Source organism: Tripterygium wilfordii, chromosome 1 (assembly GCF_013401445.1).
Source record: "Tripterygium wilfordii isolate XIE 37 chromosome 1, ASM1340144v1, whole genome shotgun sequence".
In the NCBI taxonomy this organism is placed as follows: Eukaryota; Viridiplantae; Streptophyta; class Magnoliopsida; order Celastrales; family Celastraceae; genus Tripterygium; species Tripterygium wilfordii.
The window spans coordinates 8,889,582-8,907,227 of NC_052232.1; the positions used below are offsets into that span (position 1 = coordinate 8,889,582).

Here is a 17,646-nt window from a genome sequence, read left to right on the forward strand (position 1 = left end):
TAGATGATCAAATCCGAGCCTCTTCGACAACCTCCAAATTACTCAAGTTTTGATCGATACCACTTGAGAAACCCACAAGAAATCAGCATTGTATACTCAAGATTGATGAATTGATCTCACCAAACTCTCCTCTTTCTCTGTTTTTGTCTCTCTCTAAAACCCTAAGAGCAAGCCCCAAACAAAGAATACAAGAAGTGAAGGGAAAAAAATGTCCTTAAACTACTTAAAAGTCTGATTACATTATCTGTCCGAACACCTACTTAACTTTTCCGAATAGATTGCTCTCGAGAGTGTTTTGGGCTCAAACTATCTGGACAGCTCCACCCATCCGGATGTCATCCTAGCCCATTTGGACAGCTACTGTAGACAGCACTTGCACAGCAGCAAGACATGGATACCAAAACCTACAATATGGATCATGTGAAGTCCACGATTTCACATGGATCAATCTTAGCATTTGAGATAGTCGAGACAAAAAAAAAAAACCACTAAGATTCTTAGCATTTTTAACTTAAGTGTAGGTGCTACTACCTGTCCTAAACCCTAAAATCCAGACTCTCTCACAGATTACATCCGCGTAAAATTAAATGTTCTAACCAACTCCCTCCGTCAGCCCTCAACTGTAATCGCTATATATCCTTTGATCTTCTTAGCATTCAAATGTACTCCTCATCACACAAACCAGAATCCCCCTCCACGGCAGGCTTCAAGGAACTTTTCTTAATTTCTTCACTTGATCATCCGGCCATTTTTGTGATAGTGAAGATGATGTGGAGAGCCCAGGTGTGTTTGGTGTTGATGGTTGTTGGTATGCAATATGTGGAAGGAGCACCACAAGTACCATGTTACTTCGTATTTGGTGACTCACTGGTGGACAATGGAAACAACAATCAGCTTTCTTCTCTGGCTAGAGCTGATTATTTGCCTTACGGCATTGACTATCCCGATGGCCCCAGCGGGAGGTTCTCCAACGGTAAAACCACGGTTGATTTCGTAGGTAATTCCTCCCTCTCTCTATCCAACTACACTTAGAATGTCTACACTGCAACTTCATTTGTTACAAGAAGTAGATTTCTGGGTTTTTTTATAGATCGATTTTTCTTTTCACTAAGAACCACACTATACAAGCTTTCTCTTTAGACATCCGGTATGAGTCTAAACTCAGGCATTTAGGTTCGCATGCACATAAATTTTCAACTTGACAATTAGGGTAATGGGTATGGAGCTTGGAATCCTTCCATGTCCATACGGGTTAGTCTAACCCTAGAGACGCATTGTTCCCCCCAAAATTGTGATTTCCTATTTTAGATTAAATATCACGGGTTGAAAATGACTATAAATTCTGATAATTAAGATGCCATGCCATGCCATGCCAATCAATGAGCAAAAGATTGAATGTATTAGTTGAAATTCAGTTTAAACAATTATGAAGCTCATAAATAGTGGGTCCCTTTTATACACTCACTGCCATCCAATTTCTTTTTCTACTAAATAGTAAATATGACAATAATGTCTATCCAATTAAATATGTGGGGAATCGTCAATTGTATCAATTATCCCTAATTACTATTAATTAAAGGTTAGTTGAAACTAACGTAGGTGTTTTAATCATATGACCAGCTGAACTTTTGGGGTTCGACTCTATCATTGGTCCTTATGCAAGTGTCAATGATGATGAAATACTACAAGGGGTGAATTATGCGTCAGCAGCAGCTGGAATTAGAGAGGAAACCGGCCGTCAACTAGTAATTAATCAACAACATTCTTACATATCCCAATGTTTGTTTTTTTTTTGTCTCATTACAACATTTAAGATAGTTGTGACAAAAATACTGGGATCCTTAATTAATCTGATTATCTATATATGATTGTGTGATTAATGTCTAAACTTAATTAATGATATGGTAGGGCGGTCGCATTACGTTTAGTGGGCAAGTGAGGAACTACCAAAACACAGTGTCGCAAGTGGTGAACTTGTTAGGTGATGACGTCTCAGCTGCACAATACCTAAGCAAGTGCATATACTCAATTGGGATGGGCAGCAATGACTACCTCAACAACTATTTCATGCCACTCTACTACAACACCGGCGACCAGTACACGCCTGATCAATACGCCGACGACCTTATTAACCGTTACGCTACCCAACTGAGAGTCAGTGCTCTTCTTCTTTTTACTAATTTCATCTCTCAATTTTGCACCTGCTTGTGTAACTTGGTTGATGATGATATGTTGTTGTGCGGATGGTGCAGAGTTTGTATGACTACGGAGCAAGAAAGTTTGTGTTGTTTGGAATAGGGCAGATTGGGTGCAGCCCAAACCAGTTGGCCCAGAACAGCCCAGATGGAAGAACATGTGATAAGAGAGTTAATGATGCTAATCAGATATTCAATAACAAGCTTAGATCTCTAGTTGGTCAATTCAACAATCAATTCACTGATGCCAAATTCATCTTCATCAACTCTTTTGGGATTAATCAAGATTTATTATCAAATCCCGGAGCCTACGGTGCGTCTAACAATCTTCTTCTCTTTTTATTTTTTATGTATCGTGGGAACGACATCTCTGAGACAAGATCCTTACGGGTGATAAATGTTCTCAATTTCAGGTTTACGGGTGACAAATGTTGGGTGTTGTGGGGTTGGGAGGAACAATGGCCAAATTACATGTTTACCGGGGCAGTCGCCTTGCCCGAACAGGAATGAGTATTTGTTTTGGGATGCATTCCACCCGACGGAGGCCGCGAATGGCATTATTGCGAGAAGAGCATATGCCGCTCAGTCTGCGTCCGATGCTTTTCCGTTCGATATCCGCCGGTTGGCACAGCTCTGAAGATGGAGATGATGGTGTGCTGGGATGCTAAAAAAAGTTTTTTTTTTCTAAGTATTAATTTCTCTATTATTATTGTGTTGTAATTCTCACGTGATAAAGTGTGTGATCACTTATTTGGAGTATAAGGCATCTCCAACACTGGGATGCAAAATGGGGATGCATAAGTGTACTTTGCATATTCATATGCATACTTTAATGAAATTTCATTCCAACAATGAGTATGTAAAATGGGTTTCCATTTAATTTATCACTTTTTTTTATTTTTTTAATAATTCTATAAATGTGTAGCCTCTCACTCATCACTTTGTGTCAAATCTTTCAAAAACATCAACATGGATCACCCAAATGCTAGTTCTGAGATTTTGAGAGAATTCATTGCTTTCGACTCTGATTCTGAAGATGAGTTGGAACAACTTTTTAATGCCCGAGAGAATGACGATCAACAAGCTAATGGGAGGAGACGAACTGGCCACCGTGGTTCCGTTCCCGGCCATAGAATTATTCAACGCAATCACAATGACGGTCACTCCAGATTGTGGAATGACTATTTCAAGCCAGATCCTGTTTACCATGAAGGTCTATTCAGGAGAAGATTTCGAATGAGTCGAAATCTTTTTCTCCACATTGCAAATGCTGTGGTCGCGAATGATACATATTTTACCCAGAGACGAAATGCAGTTGGAGTTTTAGGGCTATCTGCTCTTCAAAAGATCACCGCAGCGCTTAGGATCCTGGCATACAGGAGTCCAGCAGATACTTTGGACGAGTACATACAGATCGGCGAGAGTACTGCAATTGCAAGTTTAAGAAGGTTTGTCAAAGGAGTTGTTACAGTATTCGGAGAAAGGTACCTGAGGGCACCCGATCAAAACGACGTTCATCGTTTATTAGCACAAAATGAGGAACGTGGTTTTCCTGGTATGCTTGGAAGTATTGATTGCATGCACTGGCAATGGAGGAATTGCCCAACCGCTTGGCAAGGGATGTACACCGGACATTGTCGTTCGCCGACCATTATTTTGGAAGCTGTGGCATCGCGTGATCTGTGGATTTGGCATGCATTTTTTGGAATGCCAGGGTCTCTAAATGATATCAATGTGCTACAAAGATCTCCTGTATTTGGCGCACTAGCTAATGGTCGTGCGCCCGAAGCAAATTACACGATTAATGGTCATCAATACAATATGGGATATTATCTCGCAGATGGCATATATCCTCGTTGGTCTACATTTGTGAAAACAATTCCATGCCCACAATGCCCAAAACGGAAACACTTTGCCAAAATGCAAGAAGCTGCTCGGAAGGATGTAGAGCGTGCTTTTGGGGTCTTACAAGCTCGTTTTGCCATAACACGTGGATCTGCAAGATTTTGGGACGTCGATACGCTTGACGATATTATGACAGCTTGCATAATATTACATAATATGATCGTTGAGGAAAACGGGGGCTCTGACCACATAGACTTCGATGGACTCACAACTCCACCAACAATGTCACATACTCAAACTGCTGAGTTTCGAAGTTTCATCCAAACACATCGTCAAATTAGAGATTCTTCAACCCATTCCCAGTTGCAAGATGACCTTGTAGAGCACTTATGGGCTCGCTTAGGGTCATCCGATTGAGTCCACTATAAGTCACAGTTTGTAGGTAGATATGAAAAAACCCTCACGAGACTAAAACTCGTCCACTAAGGTTTCCTTAGGGGTTCAAAGGCTTGTTGCATGTGCTAAATGCAACCGCGATTCCTGCGTCAGTGAGTTAGGTTATATCTTGAAAGTAATGTTTATTTTGGTTTTATGCGTGTCCATGCATGATAATAAATGTTACTTTGTTTCCTTCAGCTCAATCACTATCCAATTAGAAATCCACAACAAGTAGCTCAAACGTAGTGCCAAAACACAGGAGATTAAAGAAAGTTTAGACAATCATTTAACAAAATAAGAAAACATTAAAAATTATAACCCTTTTTTGCCATTATCTCTATCCTAGCATTCTTCCAATACTCAGCCACCATGGGATCCATGCCTCTAAGGTCTTTGGACATAACTTCTATTTCCCAACTCCTCTCCATCTCCCTTTCCTTTAGCTCTCTATCTCGTTGCTGTTCAAGTAGAGCTCTATCACGTTGTTCATATTTTGCGCGTTCGATATTAAGTTTCTCTTTCAAAATCTCATCCGAAATTGAGGACTTCGATCCACTTGCAGCAAGTTTTTTTGCGGCTTTTGTGCCTAGTGGTCTATCTTGATTAATGGAACGTTCATCATTATCTCCGCCAATGGGAGACTCACTAAGGTCATGTACGGAGACACTAGAAGTCTTATGCCTCTTATTTGAGAGAGTTTCTTGCCATTTAGCTTCATCCTTCAATATAATCCAACAATGCTCAAGTAGAAATGGTTTATGCTCTAAGTCAGCGTACATAGATTTTGCATCATCTACCTGTATAAGAAATAGAAAAATAAACATGGTCAAATATTATTCAGTCAAGATAGAAATGATTAAAGTTCAATAATGATTGTCAAATATCATTTATTCAATAAAGGAATGATTAAAGTTCAACATTATCTACAAATGTCTAAAGCATGTGCACTGCAATATGAACAAAATATTTAGAATCTAAGACTTAATACATGAACTCAAATTCCAGCATCAACAATACAAAGTTAGTCACATAGTTAAGTAGGAAAAAATTACCATTCCTTGTTCGGTTTGTCCGCTAGGATGTCTTCCTTCAATTTGACTTAAATAACCAGAAAATTTTTGACACTTCTTGTTAATATCATTCCACCTTTGCTTTAGAGATGCTTGGGTACGGGGACCTCCATGGGTGTTGAAGAATTCACTAATTCTTTGCCAATATCTATTAGCATTTTGAGCATTCCCATGAGTTGAATCTTTACTAGTATTTAGCCAAGCGGAGACAAGGAGTTTGTCATCGTCAATTGAGAAATTCTGACTTCTTCGACTAGTGCCTGTTAAAGGCACAATCTCGGATGGAATTTGTTACTCCAATTGATCAATATTATGATCATCGTTTAATTCATCGCTCATGAGCAACGATGCATATGAATTGTACATGGAATCCATATCTACAACTAGTCAAGAAAACATTAGTAATTAAATAAAGTAGGACCAGAACATAGCACTTGCACTTGCACTTGATGAGAATAAACACAAAAGGGAACATAAACTTGAAAAAGCGATATCATTTAAAGCGATATCATTTAAAGCTTCATCTTCTACAAAGAGCTCGCCCCAAATGACCTTGCAGATTAGAGGAGCCCCAAATTCCTATGAAAGAACACCTTCATATACATGCAAAAAATCACCCAATTCATACCAATTTAGAGATAAATACCCAGTTTCAGATTTCAATTTGGCCCCAAAATAATACCCAAACTCACCCCAAAATCTCAATTATATCTTCATATGCAGACATATAGACAACGGTTGAAGACTGAGTGATGAAGAATGGTACCTATCAACGTTGGAAGAGGTAATTGAGGAGAGGAGGATGATTGCGGCAAAGTTCGGAATAATTGCGACGAAGGTTGAATGGTTGCGATGAAGTTGGGATGATTGCAGCAATCTCGTCTCTGCTTTTATGGTGGATTCGGATGATTTGGCAGAGGTTTCTCATCACTGTTCAAAGTCGTTGAACGACTTTCTCCCTCCCGCGTCCTTTTGCGTCTCCTTTCTCTCTCCTCTCTGAGATCACAAATTTGGGAATCCAAATTGAGGTCGCATATTTTCGACTTCATATACGAACGCTGTTGGCTTCACAAAAAGTACGAAACGGGTATGTAAATCAACAGTTATGGATATGCATACCTGTTTGCATACCAGCGTTGGAGATGCCCTAATCATTTAATTTTGCTAGATTTTTTTTTTAAATACCACTACGAAATATGTTTTACATTGAAATCAATGTTGGACACATATATGCTTAACCCAACCAATTGACAATCGAACCTCTTTGTTCTTCTTGATTTGGTTGTCTTAGGAATTCTAAGAGTTTTTTTTAAAAGCTTGAGACCCCAATTTACGACTCATATTTTATTTCAATTCATGTGAAGTGTTAGATATTAAATGGATCTACATATGTGATTAATTATAAACAATCACTATCACTATCACACATATCACATGGGATTGAAGATAAAATAAAGATCATAAATTGAGAGATCTGAAGAGCGAGACTGACGGAGTCTTGCACCTCTGCCCGAAGAAGTGGGGAACTCGAGCTTTTGAGATTTGGTGGGCCCAAAAAGATCAACAAATCTGCTAATGCTCGCCATCGTGAAATTGCTGAATGGGCCTTACAGGTCCAATGGAACGCCTTTATCCTTAGAAACGCTAAAATACATTGGCTTTACGTAATATATGGGCCTAACAGGCTATGACCCACCAATGGATTTGCATGACATATGGGCCCTTATGGGCTATGACCCGCTATAATATACTGAAAATTTTAGGAGAAATTTAATTATTTTTGGTAACAGAAAAGAATATCACCGGACTTGTCTATTTTGAACAATCAAGTTGGACTTAGACTAGGACCAAATAGGCCACACACACATCGGTCGACAAATTAGTTGGGTCAAGCCCAATGTGAAACCAAACAAGAATAGATTACATTGGGGATCAAACCACGGAAACCTCACAGGTATACACCTTCGGCCGAAACCAATAACTAACTAGGCTAACCCAGTTTTGGTTTCAGGAGAAATTATTTAAGCCAATAAATAGTTCTTTTTTTATGACGAATCTAGACACACCAAACCAGGCTTAGGATGCCAATATTATCATTTGAACGAAAGAAAATTTTTGGCCTAACAAACATTGTGGCTTACAGATAATCCTAACTTTTGCATTCAAGGTGCTGATTCTTACCCACAAAAAATTCTATGGCATACCAAACAATTTGCACTATATAATGTGAACTCTTCCATTCATTTGCCTCAAGAACCACTAATTAGGCAAATCTTACTAATTTTCTTTTTGTTAATGGAGTGTATGTATTGGCTAGTCTATCTTCTTGTGCTGGTGTTTCCAAACTTGGGAGATGGTGTTCATGGAGTGCAACAAGTGCCTTGTTATTTCATTTTTGGAGACTCTCTAGCCGATAATGGCAATAACAACGTCCTCAACACATTAGGCAAGGCCAATTATCCACCTTATGGGATCGATTTCCCCGATGGACCGACGGGCAGGTTTTGCAATGGTCGAACCGTGGTCGATATAATTGGTTAGTACATATGGTTACATATTATTGGGCCCGTTTGGTAGAGTTTATTTGATTTCAAAATAAATTATCTTATAAGCTGTGAAAAATAAGTTAGTTTATAAACTGTAGCTTATAAGTTGTGAAATAAGCTGTCAGTTGTTTGATGAACTTTATAAACGACTTAATTTATAAGATTTGAAAAAATCTATTTAAATTTATTTAAAAAATATAATAAAAACTACAGAGAAAATGAGAACTTGATAATTCTAATTTATTATTTTAAAATGAGAACTTAATCATTGTAATTTACGATTTTATAAATTTATGTTTTAGTAAATTTATTTATTTTTATTATAATATTTTTTATTAAATTTAATTTTAAGTTTAAATTACAAGATATTTTTATAAAATTAAAATTATAATCTAAAAATTATAATATTATATATAAATTATCTTAATAAAAGAGAAAAGAAACCAAACAAAACCTCTAAAATAAGCTTTGATTTGAAGCTTACTACTAGATCTTATAAAGTAGGTTATTTTGGATGTTTGGTAGAACTTCTGTCTAACTTATAAACTGTACCAAATGAAAACCATTATCTTTCTCTTTATGAATTGTTGAGTATGCTGATTGAATCATTCACGATTACAGCTGAACTTCTGGGATTTGATGAATATATTGCATCATTCAAAACCGTTGAAGGATCTCAGATTCTACAAGGCGTAAACTATGGATCTGGTTCAGCTGGTATTCGCGACGAAACTGGAGATATGTTGGTAATTAGTAGTATAAGACTATTTGTGTATATTTTTTTTAGTAGATTCTCTACATTAGTTGTTCTTAATAGATTCGCTACATTTACAGTAAAAATATTTTATTTTATTTTATTTTTTTATAGATTTACAATTTGCCTAATAGTATCACATCACAGTCCACACATTAGATACTTCAAACCATTCTCTAAATTATTTAAATATTCATTTTTACAATCATTTTTTATTGATTTAAACTCAAGTATTTACAACTTTCAAAACATAAAATCTTACCATTTTAAAATTGATATTTTTCTAAACCTAAATATATCATACAATACAAATAATTATAATAATTATTTTATTCAATATTTAGTATTTATATTTTTTCTTTAATAAAGTTTATATTTACACACACACATATATATACACAAATATACATCAGAACATTTGGGTTGTGTATGTGCAGGGTGCTCAGATCAGCCTAAACGAGCAATTACAAAACCACCAAATTACCATATCAAAGATGGTCAATTTACTGGGAAATCAGAGACAAGCTGCAGAGCACCTAAACAAGTGTTTATATTCAGTTGGAATGGGCACTAATGATTACACAAACAACTATTTTGTGCCACAATATTACAGCACAAGCACACAATACACACCACAGCAGTTTGCAGATGTTCTTACCCAACAATATTCACAGCAACTAAGGACTTTATACAATCATGGAGCAAGGAAGGTTGCTTTGTTTGGATTGGGATACATAGGCTGCACACCACGTGCAACTAAGACTTATGGCACCATCAATGGCTCTTCCTGCGTCGACAGATTGAACGACGCAGCGCTGCTTTTCAACGACAAACTCAAATCGCTTGTAGATCAGCTCAACAGTGATCTTACTGATGCAAGGTTTCTGTATATCAACTCTATGGATATCTCGTCGCGAACGATGAATTCTTTCCCAGGTAGATGTTTTTACCTGCTAACTTTCTTTTCTTTTCTCTCATCAGGGCAATGAGCAATAGTAATTCATAGCTTTTTGATTTCAGGTTCTAATCGAACGACGATTACGTGCTGTCAAGTAAATAAATCTGGTCTATGTGATCCTTTCAAAACTCCATGCCCTGATAGGAACTCGTATTTGTTCTGGGATGCATTTCATAATACTGAAGCTTCAAATGTCATTACTGCTAGGGAATCATACACTCAAATCAAGTCAATAGTCTAACTCTCAGTTATAGGCAACTGCACCTTACCCCAATAAAATAAGTCTGCGTATTCAGAGTATTCTCTATGTTTCTTCTTTCGTTTAGCTACGTATTGATGCAGTTCGTACCTTTGATCCGTTTCTGTTCTGCATTATATATTGTAAATCACTTTGTTTGCAATAAGATATCTACATGAGCATGCAAAGAGGCTCTACATGGCAACTGGGATTCATATCCCCTCTTTCCCTTCCTTGTAAAGGTCTTTGTCAAGGCTAAAAATTTCACATCGGTATAATATAACCCAACTGAGTCATTTATAAGCGAAGCGCATCTTTTCTCACATTGTAGACCGGTATAAATAAAACTTTGAGAGTAAATCGGTGTATCCTACTTAAATATACACATTCAAGTATTCAACTGGTTTCACCATTAAAAGACAGATAGAAGAAAGAGTAGGCCAGAGTACAGACGATAAGGAATATCTATATATGTCAATGATAATCTGTCACATAATCTTAGGCACAAGCATTCAACACAAACCAAATATTAAGAAACCCCTCTCTGACAAGATAAACCGCTACGACGACGCAGAGGGAGAGTACTAATGCTACATCGATCAAAGATGATTTTATTTTCAGTATTTTTGTACCATCCTTTTTAGACAATGAAATACTAATAACTGGACACCATATAGATAATTTTGCTCCTTCAAGCAGAAGTGGCATGAAGATCGATGAAACAGATGATCTGATCGATAAATATGTCGTGGCTAATTCAGGGTATTAATCTTACACTAGTTGAAGAGCAATCTGGTCTTGGTGTTGATAATGATTTGTGGGCTGTAAGGCATTCACTTGAAAATAGTTTCGAGACTCAAATGACTGAGATTGTGCGGTCTCGTAGTTATCCCCTCCTGGCATCAGATTCATGTTCTGCTGGTTTCTCTCATTCTCCGCTATCTGCATCATCCACAAAAGCCTCCAAGCTCATGAAAAATCATCAGAAAGCTCCTTAAATATACACACACAGTAATAAGCACAGGTATATAAGTAGACAGGAACCACACCTTTGCCCGAAGAAGCTGGTTACTGTTGTGCAAATCAATTTCCTGCTACATGCAAGAAAATTTATTAACAGCAAAGGAAAAGCAAGATCAAATGTGTATATATATATATTCAAATGAAAAATCAAGGAAGAAAAAGAAAGGAAAATAAACGGATTACCCTCTTCTGCATATACTCAATTTCTGCAAAAAACAGCTCAGTCTGGTGGAATTGTGGAAACAACAAGAAAGAGAGAGGAGAAGGAAAGAGACAAAACTTGTTAGTGAAAATGCTCAAGTACACATTAAAAGTGGGATATTCACAATTACCTTCTTGGATCTGATTTTGCTAATTGCTCTCTCTAATCGACCCTCCAAGTTCTTGAGATTATTGGCATTCAAAGAACTCAGCGACTCGCCGAGCATTTGCCTAAACAGAGATAAAGGTGTCTCAAGAAATTAATATATAAACAAGGGTTCCACTTGTAAATCCAATTAATCAAGTTAACTTGAGAGTTGAGATCATGACCTGTTTGAATTCTGCAAATTCCCAATTTGAACACGCAGTTTCGCAGATTCTTGCTGATAGAACTGTAATAATAAAGGGAAAAACAAAATTATACATGCTGGTTTTAAATATCTAAATAAGCATCAAAACAATAGATCAAATCCTAGCTAGTTCATTGCACTTAATTAGGCCTTAAGAAAAAGTTCTGTGGACGAGAATAAATACTATTTGAGGGATTGTAACAATCTTATGTTTTATGCATGGGATGATGACTGTAATAAGTGTACCTGAGCATTAACCTCTGAAACAGATCCACTGTTGGAGGTATCTGAGCATGCCTTCTTATACCTATCAACTGTAGCCTTAACACTGCAGGCATTGAACTAAAATGACTTACAAGTATTTGACAAATACTTTTCTTCAATAATGATTGGTTGGGGTAGCAAGTAGATAAACTAAAGATATAGACTTTATCAGATCCAACAGCGAATTCATATTTCTTAAAGAAAAAATAAGCAATTTTCTTATGCATTCTATGGTACTCACAGTTCTAAAATTTTGTAAACCTCTCCTATAAATACTTTTTTAAAGAATTAGAATTAGAAGGGGCTGAAATAGTCCTCACCAAAAGTGCCCTAAAATAGCAACAAATATCCAGTGTCCCAATGAAGAGAAATATTTGGAGACAAGTGTTCCAAAAGAAAGAAAGACAAAATAATGAAAGACAAAAATTTAAAGTAAAAATCTGATTTATATATATTTTCTAAGACTTCAGACAAATAATTCTAATCTCCAGTTCAAACAAGAATGACTTGTAATACAGTCAGCAACTCCCTTTCATGTCTTTAATTAGGCACTAACTATTTACTTAAAAGACTTTTTATTGGAATATTAAAAATTACTTGAAAGAGAAAATATCAGCTGCACTACATTTTAAGAAAAAAAAAGAAGAAAATCACTGAACCTATTAGGATTATACACATGGACACATGATCATCTGGCTCAAGGGTTCAAGCTTGGTCAAGCTGAGAGAAAAAAGATGATGGTCAAATCAATCAACTCTCTGAGTTAACTGATTGTAATACGAAACCCTAGAGTCTAATCTCACTTCTTTTTCTTAAGTCAGACTTTCAGTCATAACCCATAACTCACAATGTGACACAGATGTGATAAATACTGTAATAAGACCTGCTGATACCTTAACATCCCCGAGCTACTGATTGGCTGCCTCTGCCAAGTCGAAACATCTTCCAACAATATCATTGGATTTCCACATCCAAGGCCATAAATCTTCCACGTTTAACAAAACCCATTTTACTCCAGTGGATAATCCCCCTAACCAGATCCTATCACTTACCCTCCAATAAAATCTCTTTTTTGGTGGACTTGAGAGTGAAAGGAAGTAATATGAGTAATCGGTCTTTTCTATCTGTGTAACTCTGAGTTGATCAGAGCCGTCCATTTGCCTTTGCCCTTCCCAATTCCATGAAACAAGCTAAGATTCTCAGAATTCTCTCATTGGCTCGCAGTGGTCGTACGTTGTCTCTCTGCACCTTTCACTCTCTCTCTAAACACTTGCACAAATAGATTGAAACCGTCTAAAGATTCAAACTTGAGGGTTCAAATGATGAAAAAAAGAGAATAAAGTTGAGGATTCATCACGAAAACCCTTGTCACTATCCAAGAACCGAAAAAAAATCGTGTGTGACGTGATCAAAGATTCTGTGACTTAGAAAAACCGAATCTTGGTCTGCAGTGTCATCAAACCCTAACTATAGTTACCACTCCCCCCAACGGTAAATTCAGAGATAAAATAGAAAACCCATTTGATTTTGGGGAGATTAGATTGGTCTTGGAAGGATATGTCATCATATTTGATTTTAGGGTTAGTTAATAAAAAACCCTAATTTGAGAATGTTTGACTGTTAAGTGGGATTTCCTACATGGGTTAGATTGAGATTTGGGGAATTTCACGTGGGGTTAGGGAGACACTGAATTGGGTGTGGATTATCGTGACCAGATTAGGTTTTGATTGGTCGGAAAAGGGAAAAGAAAACCCATTTGAGATTTTGGGGTTTGTTTTGAAACCCTAATTTGCTTCTTCTTAATTCTTTTTTTGTTTTCTAATGGGGTTCTTGTACTTGATGAGTAACTGACTTGCAATTAAGGAATTGTCAAGAGATGGAAAGGATTTGGGCCTTTGGGGAGTAATGAGACTTGTGACAGCTTTTGTTGTAGGACTTTGTCTTTAGCTTCATAGATGACACACACACACAGAGATGTATATTCAAAGAGAGTGTGTATGCAAGAGGAGGAATAACGAAGGGAAAGTATGATAATTAACGGCAATATTGGAAGAGATGATCATAAGAAGCTGATCTCACAGTCCTGCATAAATGATAAATTCACCAAACCTATACTTGTTCATACTCTCACTACCACTTCTATAATGCTTCTATATCCATCCATGTAACTCCAGATCTATGCATACAATCAAGTCAAGAACTCCAAAAACATAAACCCAGAAAAGCTCATTGAAGAACAAACAAAAAGTATTTTGCTTTGCAGAAGATAGTAGAGGAAACCAAGAACTCCATTTCATTGCAGAAGCAGAAACCTAAGAGGGGACAACTTTGAGAAACTAAGATCAAGAAATTAGGCTGAATCTACTCACAAATAGAAGATATTCTTAGCATAGTACCTGTTATTAGCATACTCATAAAGGCGGCCACGGCTTGAGAAGACAATCAGAGACACTTCTGCATCGCAAAGAACAGATAATTCATAGGCCTTTTTGAGCAATCCATTGCGTCTTTTGCAGAAGGTGACTTGGCGATTAGTTGTGTTCTCGATCCGCTTGATCTCAATCTTTCCCCTTCCAGTCTTCATCTGTGGAGAGTCCTCCCTGCTTGATTCATTTGGGTATGACATGATGATATCTATCGCTGAACAAAAATTCAAAAAAAATTAAAAGAAAAATTAAAGAAATAAAATATCAACAGTTTCAGAATATACTGTTATGGGCTTCAAAGGTTCATATCTTGTGGATTATTTGGTGGTTGAACCAAGATGTACGTTTTGGAGAAAAGGATTGATTAACCCAAAAGAGGTGAAGCACTTGAAAGATTATGAGATTCATGTTTCATTGTTTAGCTCTTACTAACCTGGTTGAGGAAATAATTGATGATTAAGGATAGATGAAAACAAAGGTTTCTGCCTTTGTGGGTTTACTCTTCTTTCTACAAATCTCACAACAGGAGATGCAGAAAATGGAAGGAAGAGGTGGGTTTTTATAAAGTAAGAACAATGACCCTTGATAATATTTGTATGGATAAAATCCACTGCTACTTTATCCAGTTTATTTTGTAATCTATTTTGGTAAACTATCTTTATTGAAGATTAAGGGAGAGAGGAAGCTACTTTGGGTAATTAGCCACTCATAAGACTCAAGACTCCATTTTTTTTTGTTTCTTTCTTGTGAAATGATGAAGGGCATAACACAAGCACACAAATAAAGAGAGAAAGAGACAGCCAGCCAGAGAGAGAGGGAGGTAAAGAGAGAAGGAGGAACTTTATTGCACATTTGCAATCAAGGCCTTCATCTTTCTTCAATTTTTCCTTATCAACTTAGAATAAAATTATAAGCTCTCCCTCTGTTTTTTAAACTTTTTTTTTTTTATAACGTGAATCCTATCCCGTTGTTCATTAGACAAACCGTAAGAACTCATCTTGCAAATTGGGATAATGAAAAAACATACATGAGATTTGAACTCATGACCTCCCCACTTACGCTAAGAATTAACGCGATCAATTTCATCATCTCAACCAACGACCCTTGTTAAGCTTTCTCTTCTCGTTGATGCTAGAAAAATAAATTGAAGGGGGAAGATCAATAATTCATTCACTTTTATCACAATACCCCACCAGTCCTCCATTTAAGTAATCAAGACATAACAGTTTCAATAGGATTTTGACAAAAAAGCTGAAGGGGACTCTCATGTGACAAGATCAACTCCTCCATCTCGATATATATATATATATATATATATACACACCTTTAACCTTATATTTGGTAATAAGAGGTGAAGCACTTTGCATCATCTACTTCTCTTTGCTTTATTTCTTTTCTTTTCTTTTCATTGAGGTCACTTTGGCAAAATGTGCCAATCCAAATTATTGGAGTTTTCTTCCCTTTAAATCTTGCCTTTTTGTTTTGATTCCATCACTGTTGTAAAGGTTGCTTCTTTGCAAGCTCAAATTTCAAAAAATAGTCTCACACTCCATATATATTGGCATCTACACTATATTTTCATAACTTTCAAAATCTTCTATGACATTCTACTTGGATTTGGGCACAAAACAGTTACCACTTAATGTGATGGGATTTTGAGTAGGATGTAATTCTAGGAGTTCTCAATACTTCTAAAGTGCAAATAGCAAATAGAGAGTCCTATAGAGAAGGGCTCTAGTGCCATCAAAATGTGTCCTTAATTTGATATTAGGGTTCACAATATGAAGGTTTTGATTGTGCACCTTTGTCATAGTACCACATCACTCATTGTTGTGGGAAAACTAGTCACTATTCCCTTACCCATCCCTAAATTAGCATTGGATGTCAAACATTGCCATGACAAGGCATAGCTTCACAGGTGATCAAATGCATAACATCTCCTAATAAGTCCTATGGACATTGGACAACTCACACCATGTTCCCTTGCCAACTCATATACAAATATATATATATATATATATATATATATATATATATATATAATGATCTTGTTCTTTTTTAATTGATTAATAAGTTCTAGAGGATTATAATGAATTATATTCTTCTTTGGGGTGTCACTTTAATTTGGAAATGAAAGTGAAACTTCAATATTGGTGATTTTCATTTTGTCTTTCTTATATATTAAGATATATGAACTTTCTCAAAGTCTTAAAGCTCCATTGCTACCCACGGTTTCATGTCTAAAATAAGCTTACTTCAACAACAGAAAGACCATCAATCAACTTTCACGTCCAGAAAATTTCTTTGGCGTCACTCTCATGAGCTGAAGACCCTGTAATATTTGGTGCATGTGGGACGAGGGGACTCATCACGACCGATGACTTTAAAGCAATGTGCTTTAATTTGGTAGACATCAATGTCTAAATTGAGTTGATGACACTCTTAAGATCCTGGAGAACAATTGGCTGTATTAGGCTTGCATGGTTTGGTTGCGTGTTGCAATAATTGTACCAAGTTTCTCAAGAATCCAAAATGATAGGTTTGACATGTTTAGTTAAAAGAGGAAAGCAAATTCTTTAACTAATTAATTACATGATTAATATTATATATGCTAAAGATAGGAGTTATATGCATTAAGAAAGTAAAAGGAAGTCATATGTAGGTGATGAGAACCCACACCGGCCCACAGCCACAGACCAACCCCCTTGCCAACCAAAGCCCAACCGACGCCCTTACGGGCCGGCTGTAACCAAGGCCCATGGGCTGAATCCCATGAAAACCTTGGCTGATAGGTTGGGAAGGATCCGCGCTTATAAGCTAGGGTCGGTACTCCTATTTTATCGATGTGGGATTCTCAACAATCCTCCTCCCTTGGGGAGCCGACGTCCACGGCGGCTACGCTCGCCTGGCGGCTGCACTCGCCCGTCAGACGGTAGCCCTTTCCCGGACGGCAGCCCTCTCCGCAAACGCGACTCTCTCAATGAAAGCACCAATGATGAGAACCCACACCGGCCCACAGCCACAGACCAACCCCCCTTGCCAACCAAAGCCCAACCGACGCCCTTACGGGCCGGCTGTAACCAAGGCCCATGGGCTGAATCCCATGAAAACCTTGGCTGATAGGTTGGGAAGGATCCGCGCTTATAAGCTAGGGTCGGTACTCCTATTTTATCGATGTGGGATTCTCAACAGTAGGCCAGGGAATGTTAAGTACTGATTTCTACTCATTGAAATGGAAGAAAAACATAAAGTACCATGCACAAGAACTAGTCCTTCTATGAAAGACTAAATATGATCTCTTGTAAATATATACACACACACACACGATGTAAACTCCT

At 37.1% G+C, this 17,646-nt stretch overlaps 5 protein-coding genes across 10 annotated transcripts; 3 read left to right on the forward strand and 2 right to left on the reverse strand.

Moving 5' to 3' along the window:
- The first annotated feature begins 645 nt into the window (after nucleotides 1–645).
- On the forward strand, nucleotides 646–6,807 carry LOC120015285 (GDSL esterase/lipase At4g18970-like). The gene is made up of 6 exons (XM_038867679.1): nucleotides 646–997; nucleotides 1,621–1,745; nucleotides 1,909–2,154; nucleotides 2,253–2,508; nucleotides 2,609–2,957; nucleotides 6,700–6,807. Exons 1-5 carry the CDS (start codon nucleotides 661–663, stop codon nucleotides 2,830–2,832), a joined length of 1,188 nt encoding a protein of 395 aa, XP_038723607.1. The 5' UTR covers nucleotides 646–660; the 3' UTR covers nucleotides 2,833–2,957; nucleotides 6,700–6,807.
- On the forward strand, nucleotides 3,165–4,457 carry LOC119996484 (putative nuclease HARBI1). The gene has a single exon (XM_038843138.1). It carries the CDS (start codon nucleotides 3,165–3,167, stop codon nucleotides 4,455–4,457), a length of 1,293 nt encoding a protein of 430 aa, XP_038699066.1.
- On the reverse strand, nucleotides 4,722–6,712 carry LOC120015362. 5 transcript variants are annotated; one of them, XM_038868027.1, is made up of 4 exons: nucleotides 6,668–6,712; nucleotides 6,315–6,544; nucleotides 5,531–5,925; nucleotides 4,722–5,275 (listed from the first exon to the last, which is right to left on the reverse strand). In XM_038868027.1, exons 3-4 carry the CDS (start codon nucleotides 5,531–5,533, stop codon nucleotides 4,784–4,786), a joined length of 495 nt encoding a protein of 164 aa, XP_038723955.1. In that variant the 5' UTR covers nucleotides 5,534–5,925; nucleotides 6,315–6,544; nucleotides 6,668–6,712; the 3' UTR covers nucleotides 4,722–4,783. The 5 variants fall into 5 exon arrangements, with proteins under 5 accessions (XP_038723955.1, XP_038723882.1, XP_038723806.1 ...); XM_038867954.1 differs by having other exon boundaries at nucleotides 5,531–5,931; XM_038867878.1 differs by having other exon boundaries at nucleotides 5,531–6,141.
- A 1,036-nt stretch (nucleotides 6,808–7,843) lies between the features above and the next one.
- LOC119996490 (GDSL esterase/lipase At1g29670-like) lies at nucleotides 7,844–10,609 on the forward strand. The gene is made up of 4 exons (XM_038843150.1): nucleotides 7,844–8,084; nucleotides 8,716–8,840; nucleotides 9,286–9,784; nucleotides 9,869–10,609. Exons 1-4 carry the CDS (start codon nucleotides 7,844–7,846, stop codon nucleotides 10,045–10,047), a joined length of 1,044 nt encoding a protein of 347 aa, XP_038699078.1. The 3' UTR covers nucleotides 10,048–10,609.
- Nucleotides 10,610–10,641: 32 nt separating this feature from the next.
- Nucleotides 10,642–14,897, reverse strand: LOC119993783 (floral homeotic protein AGAMOUS-like). 2 transcript variants are annotated; one of them, XM_038841061.1, is made up of 8 exons: nucleotides 14,742–14,897; nucleotides 14,279–14,522; nucleotides 11,865–11,946; nucleotides 11,599–11,660; nucleotides 11,400–11,499; nucleotides 11,251–11,292; nucleotides 11,094–11,135; nucleotides 10,642–10,986 (listed from the first exon to the last, which is right to left on the reverse strand). In XM_038841061.1, the coding sequence occupies exons 2-8, from the start codon at nucleotides 14,506–14,508 to the stop codon at nucleotides 10,816–10,818; spliced, it is 729 nt and encodes a 242-aa protein (XP_038696989.1). In that variant the 5' UTR covers nucleotides 14,509–14,522; nucleotides 14,742–14,897; the 3' UTR covers nucleotides 10,642–10,815. The 2 variants fall into 2 exon arrangements, with proteins under 2 accessions (XP_038696989.1, XP_038697066.1); XM_038841138.1 differs by lacking the exon at nucleotides 11,251–11,292.
- Nucleotides 14,898–17,646: the final 2,749 nt, after the last annotated feature.